This window comes from Cervus canadensis, chromosome 7, assembly GCF_019320065.1.
Source record: "Cervus canadensis isolate Bull #8, Minnesota chromosome 7, ASM1932006v1, whole genome shotgun sequence".
NCBI classification, from domain to species: Eukaryota; Metazoa; Chordata; class Mammalia; order Artiodactyla; family Cervidae; genus Cervus; species Cervus canadensis.
This window is the reverse complement of record NC_057392.1, coordinates 33,949,272-33,956,050: the sequence shown is the minus strand read 5'-3', so window position 1 is coordinate 33,956,050 and position 6,779 is coordinate 33,949,272. Positions and strand designations below refer to the sequence as shown.

Genomic DNA, 6,779 nt, shown 5'->3' with positions numbered 1-6,779 from the left:
TAAGCTGTGTCCTTTGATATCCAATTTTTTTTAATATTATTGGAAAATAAAAGAGTTGAATATGATATTTGAGAAAGATCAGTTATACAACTAGATAATTTATTCCAGGATTCTGCAGTATTTTGAAGCTTGGAGAATATTCTGGTCCTTAGGGACAGCAGCTAAATTTGACCTGAAGAGACCCACGCCGGATGGTTTTCTCAGACTTGGGAGTACAACATGGGGTGCTCCAGAGCCCTGAAAACTGTATCTTTTTTCAGCACCAGCATTTCCCCTTTCACGGTCCCAGCTTGAGAGGATGCTGGTAGCTTAGGTGTTGTCCTGGGAATGAGGAGTAGGATGGTTCCGCTGCTAAGAACTAGTAACAGTCTCTAACTGCATCCAGGATGATGCAAACTCACAAAGCAGTGAGGCCACTGGCCACTCACAAAACAGATAGCCACTCCATCTGGCAGACTGAAGGAGCAGAATTCCAGGAAATGCCAGTTTTCCATAATTGTATCATTGCCATGTTCCGTGCCTGGGGGAAATACTTGTTAAAGAGGTGGGGTCGATTAGATTTGTTCTGACTGGTATCCAGGTGGGTTACTCTGGTGGGTGCCCTGGATTACCTGCGTGATGAGATTATGTGATCCAAGGGGTTCCATACCTGATGAGGTTATATCAATGATGGGGTTATTAACTGCACATAAGGAGAGTTCACCATCCGAAAGGGGCTTAGTTTCCAGAGAGACACTCTGTGGTGATCGTGACCCCAGCAGAGAATTGGCTTTGTCGTCTTCTCTATAGATTTGGATTCTGGTAAGCATTCAAGTGGAGAAGGCAATGGCACCCCACTCCAGTACTCTTGCCTGGAACATCTCATGGATGGAGGAGCCGGATAGGCTGCAGTCCATGGGGTCGCTAAGAGTCAGACACGACTGAGCGACTTCACTTTCATTCTTCACTTTCATGCATTGGAGAAGGAAATGGCAACCCACTCCAGTATTCTTGCCTGGAGAATCCCAGGGACGGCGGAGCCTGGTGGGCTGCCGTCTATGGGGTCACACAGAGTTGGACATGACTGACGTGACTTAGCAGCAGCAGCAAGCATTCAAGACTCGCTGGTATCTCAGCTGGTCAAGAATCCTCCTGCAATGTAGGAGACTCTGGTTCAATTCCTGGGTCGGGAAGATCCCCTGGAAAAGGGATAGGCTACCTACTCCAGTATTCATGGACTTTCCTGATGGCTCAGATGGTAAAGAATCTGCCTGCAATGAGGGAAACCTGGTTTGATCCCTGGGTGGGGAAGATCCACTGGAAGAGGGCATGGCAACCCATTCCAGTATTCTTGCCTGGAGAATTCCAAGGACAGAGGAGCCTGGGGGCTAAAGTTCACGGGGTTGCAAAGAGCCGGAAAACTGAGCCACGAAAACAACAACAGAATGGAGCTGATAGCTCATCTGTCTAGCTAGAGTCCAGACGACAGTTCTTTCCCTGTCAGTTTAGAGACACCGGTGGGAGAAACTGAAATAACTTGAGTCCTTCTTCTTCTCTAGACCTGGGAACCAGAAGCTGTCTTGCATAGCCGACTGTCAGCAGCGGGCAGTGACCTCACCCCCAGGCCTGAAAGATGGGGAACTGCATCCCCTCCTGCACCTGGGACAACAGCCTGGACCCTGGGTCTCCAGCCACCTTCCGCGAGGGGAGAGGCGGAGACGGCCCGGGGGCAGGGGGACGGCGGGGTCCGGAGCGGCGCGGGGCGGGGGCGGCCCTGCCGGGGGCGCCGTTGACCTTCCGTCGAAGGATCCGCCTCTTTCAGAGCCCGCCTCGAGACATGTACAGAAGGAATGGGTGCGAAACGCAGACCCCCGAGTGCGCGGTCTGTCTGGAGGACTTGGTGGGCGGGGACCCCATCCGGTCTCTGCCCTGCAAGCACATCTATCACCTGGACTGCATCGTCGAGTGGCTGACCCGGTCCTTCACCTGCCCACTCTGCCGGTGGCCCGCGGATGCCCCGAAGCCTTTGTCGGAGGATGCTCTTGAGCCCGGACTCCTGGTGTGATTGCAAGGGACTCATCATTTTTACTGATTTCCATGTTTTGTACTGTGCCCAGATAGCCAGGGATTAGGAATTAAAATCATGCACAAAGGTTTATTAAAAGCTCCTGGAATGTTGCAGATGTCCCGGAAGAGTTTCTAACGTTTTAGAAAGATAGGGAGAAATAGCAGGTAAACCTTGACCAAGTGCTGAGAGGTATAATGATGTCTTAGCATTGTTCTCTTGCTAGGAACTGTGTACCCTGTTTCAGCAGCTCTACGTGTTGTATTGCATCTGTTGAACATCAGGGAAAGATAGTGGTTACTCTCCCTAACTGAAATCAGATTCTTCTCCCCCATCCAACTTTAAAGTTGCCGGCATTTAGGCCACAGTTTTATGAAAAGTTACAATTTATACAACTGAACTAAAATGAAATCAAAGTATGTATGAGTGAATACATGAAGAATGTTATTCTCAAATGAGCCTTCTAAATGGTCTTATCTGTTTGTTCTCCATCATTTTGAGACACCTGATCCTGGGAAAGATTGAGGGCAGGAGAAGGGGAGACAGAGGATGAGATGGTTGGATGGCATCACCGACTCAATAGATATGGATTTGGGTGGACTCTGGGAGTTGGTGACGGACAGGGAGGCCTGGCGTGCTGCCGTTCATGGGGTCACAAAGAGTGGGACACGACTGAGTGACTGAACTGAACTCTTTCCTCTTATAAATCCACTCCAGGTGAACAAAGTGTACCAGGGAAGAACAGTCCTGAGTAGGTTTATTATCTGTGTAATCAGGGCGTGTCCAGGCAATTTAGCTGTGTCTAGGTTTCCCTGTATAAAGGGATGATAGTTTTCCATTAAACTGGAAGTCAGCCAGCTTCACTCTGTTTCCATCTTACAAGCCTTATCAATTTACATTTTCCTACCAAAGCAAATACTTAAAATTTGAACTTTCATCATTTTCTACTTTTTATTTGTCCTTAACTTTATCTCTTATGGTTGTGAAGAGCTGACTCATTGGAGAAGACCCTGATGCTGGGAAAGATTGAGAGCAAGAGGAGAAGGGGGTGACAGAGGATGAGATGGTTGTGTGACATCACTGACTCACTGGACATGAGTTTGAGCAACTCCGGGAGTTGATGATAGATAGGGAGGCCTGGAGTCCATGGGATCACAGAGAGTCAGACACGACTTAGTGACTAAACAACTGATGGTTGTAGCATCATAACTCACACCCATGTTACATTTTAATGCAGGGGATTTTTTCTTTTCTTTTTGGCTGAGCTGGGTCTTTGTTGCTGCTGAAGGGCTCTCTCTAGTTGTGGCAAGGGGGGGCTACTCTCTTGTTTTGGTGCACAAGCTTCTCAGTGCAGTGGCTTCTCTTGTTGCTGCTGGCTCACGGACTTAGTTACCCCAAGGTATGTGGGATCTTAGTTCCCGGACCAGGGATCAAACCCATGTTTCCTGCATTGGCAGGCAGGTTCTTAACCACTGGATAACCAGGGAAATCTCTGATGCAGTGGATTTTAAGAGGTAAATTTGCAGGTGGGTGCTCTTGTTCCCACTTAAGTCACTGAACATCGAGTAAGTCATTGAAATAATTATATGTAATAGATTCTGGTGACATTTGGTTGCTAACAGAATCTACAAGAAAACAAGCTAGAAGAGATGAGGGAGTGATACCGCTGGAGACCCCAGTGCAGGAGGGAGTCAAGACTATTCAGAATGACCCCTGCAGAGGTCTGACTTGGATTTGCAATGATGGTTTGGAACCATGGAGCAAACTGAAGCCTCTGATCGCTGTTAGCTAGTGAGCATATACACCTCCATATTTTCCTCATTTTTATCTCACATGAAGATGTTCCTACATCATTCATTGGCAGTAATAGTCATATTGAACCGTCTGCCCTGGAAATGAACAGAGATCATTCTGTTGTTTTTGAGATTGCACCCAAGTACTGCATTTCAGACTCTTTTGTTGACTGAGGGTTACTCCATTCTTCTAAGGGAGTTTTGCCCACAGTAGTAGATATAATGGTCATCTGAGTTAAATTCACCCATTCCAGTCCATGTTAGTTCGCTGAGTCCTAAAATGTCGATGTTCACTCTTGCCATCTCCTGTTTGACCACTTCCAACTTACCTTGGGGAGCTGGTGATAGACAGGGAGGCCTGGCATGCTGCGATTCATGGGGTTGCAAAGAGTCGGACATGACTGAGTGACTGAACTGAACTGAACTTACCTTGATTCATGGACCTAACATTCCAGGTTCCTGTGCAATACTGTTCTTTACAGCATCAGATTTCACTTCCATCACCAGACACATCCATAGTTGTTATTTTTCCTCACTAGGGTATGACTCCTCTAGTCCTCACCGGGCCCTGACACTGGTCCTCACTACAGCCTGACTATTGTCTTTCTATGACGTAACACTGTTCCTCACTACGGCCTGATTCTCATCCTCACTAGGGCCAAACATCCTTCTCTACATCCTGATGCTCCTCTTCTCTAGATGCTGACTCTGGTCCTCTCTGTGCCTTGAGTCCTCTCCTCACTGGGGCCTGACCCTCATCCTCACTATGTCCTGACCATTGTCATCACCATGGACTGACTCTGGTGCTTATCAGGGCCTGACTCTCATCGTCACTGTGGACTGACTCTCACCCTCATCAGGGCCTGACTCTGGCCCTCACTACGGCCTGACCCTTGTCCTCACTGTGGTCTGCTCTATGGACTGACCTTTTCCAATCAATGGCCTGAGTCTTTGCCTCAATTTGGTCTGAGTCTACCTCACTGGGTCCTGACTCTTTCTTCACTGGGGCCTGACAGAGATCCTCACTGGGCCCTGATTCTGGTCCCCAAAGGCCTGACTTTGGTCCTCACTATGTTATGACTCCTCACAAGTGCCTGACCCTTGTGCTCATTATGACCTGACTCTTGTCCTCACTATGGATCACTCTGTCCTCATTATGGATCACTCTGTCCTCTATGGATCACTCTGCCCTCACTATGGATCACTCTGTCCTCACTATGGATCACTCTGTGCTCACTATGGATCACTCTGTGCTCACTGTGGATCACTCTGTCCTTTCTGTGGATCACTCTGTCCTCTGTGGATCACTCTGTCCTCTATGGATCACTCTGCTCACTGTGGATCCCTCTGTGCTCACTGTGGATCACTCTGTGCTCACTGTGGATCACTCTCTGCTCACTACAGCCTCACTCTTTTCCTGTCTATTACCTGACACTGCTTCTCGATATGCTCTGACAGTCTTCTCACTGTGCACTGTCTTTGGTCCTCCCTGGGCCCTGAGTCTGGTCCTCTCTGGGCATGTTTCTGGTCCTCCCTATGGCCTGACTCTGGTCCTCACTGCGCCTGACTGCCTCACTGGGCCTCGAGTCTGGTCCTCACTAGGTCCTGACTCTAGTCCTCTCTATGACCTGACTGTGATCCTCTCCATGACTTGACTCTGAATCCACTACTGCTTAACTCTTTCCCTCACTACGGCCTGACTCTTGGCCTCACTGGGCCCTGACTCCAGTCCTCACTGGGCGTGTGACTCTCATCCTCACCAGGGCCTGAATCTTGTCCTTCCTTCAGCCTGACTCTGCTGCAGAGCTGCCTAATTTTGCCTCACTACGGCTTGACTCTTCACCTCACTACGGCTTGACTCTTCAACTCACTCGGGCCTGACTCTTTTCCTCACTGGAGCCTGACTCTTTTCCTCCCTGGAGCTTGACACCATTCCTCACTGGGCCCTGGTTCTGTTCCTGACTATGGCCTGACTGTGCTCGTTACAGCATGACTTTCGTCCTCATCAGCGCTCTCTCTCATGCTCACTGGTGCCTGACTCTCATCTTCATTAGGGTCTCTCTCTCCACAGTCTTAGTGACTGACTCTTTTCCTCAGTGAGCCCTGACTCTGGTCCTCACTGGCCCTGGGTCTGATTCTCTCTGGGCCCTGGCCCTGAGTCTGATTCTCTCTGGGCCCTGACACTGGTCGTCTCTACAGCCTGACTCTGGTCCTCTGTATGGCCTGAATCTTTCCCTCACTATGATCTGACACTTGCTTCACTGGGCCTGACTGTGGTCCCCACTGGACCCTAATTATAGTGCTGACTACCAGCTGACTCTGATCCTCACAATGGCCTGAATTGACACTAGTCCTTACTAAGGCCTAATTATCTGCCTCACTGTGGTCTGACACTTTGCCTCACTGGGCCTGAATCTTGTCCTTACTGGGCCCTAACTCAGGTCCACACTCCTGATTGACTCTGGTCCTCAATACAGCATGACTCTCGTGAGGACACTACGCCCTTACTGTGGTCCTGAAACAGCCTCACTCTGGGCCTCACTCTTTTCCTATTACCTGACACTGCTTCTCAAAATGCCCTGGCTCTGGGCCTCACTGGGCCCTGAGTCTCATCCTCTCTGTGGCGTGACTCTGGCCCTCTCTATGGCCTAAATCAGTTCCTCTCTACCACGTGACTCTGGTCCTCTCTACAGTCAGACTCTGCCTCACAATGGCTTGATCCTTTACCTCTGTGGGTCCTGACTTGGGTCTTCACTGGGCCCTGAGTCTGGTCCTCGCTAGCCCCTGACTCTGGTTCCCTATGGCTTTACGTATGACCTGCCTCTTCGCCTCAGTGGGACCTGACTCTGGTCCTTACTGGGTCCCTGACAGTGGCCCTCACTGTGGCCCTGAGGCCGGTCCTCACTGTGCCCTGAGGCCAGTCCTCACCATGGCCCTGAGGC

The 6,779-nt window shown here is 49.8% G+C and overlaps 1 protein-coding gene across 1 annotated transcript; it reads left to right on the top strand.

Annotated features, from left to right (window-relative positions):
* The first annotated feature begins 1,612 nt into the window (after positions 1 to 1,612).
* On the top strand, positions 1,613 to 2,044 carry LOC122444728 (RING finger protein 11-like). Its single transcript, XM_043473376.1, has one exon. The coding sequence runs from the start codon at positions 1,613 to 1,615 to the stop codon at positions 2,042 to 2,044; it is 432 nt and encodes a 143-aa protein (XP_043329311.1).
* The last annotated feature ends 4,735 nt before the right edge of the window (positions 2,045 to 6,779 follow it).

Coding starts and splice junctions, on each gene's coding strand:
- LOC122444728 (XM_043473376.1), top strand. CDS start 1,613: ATGGGGAACTGCATCCCCTCCTGCACCTGGGACAACAGCCTGGACCCT.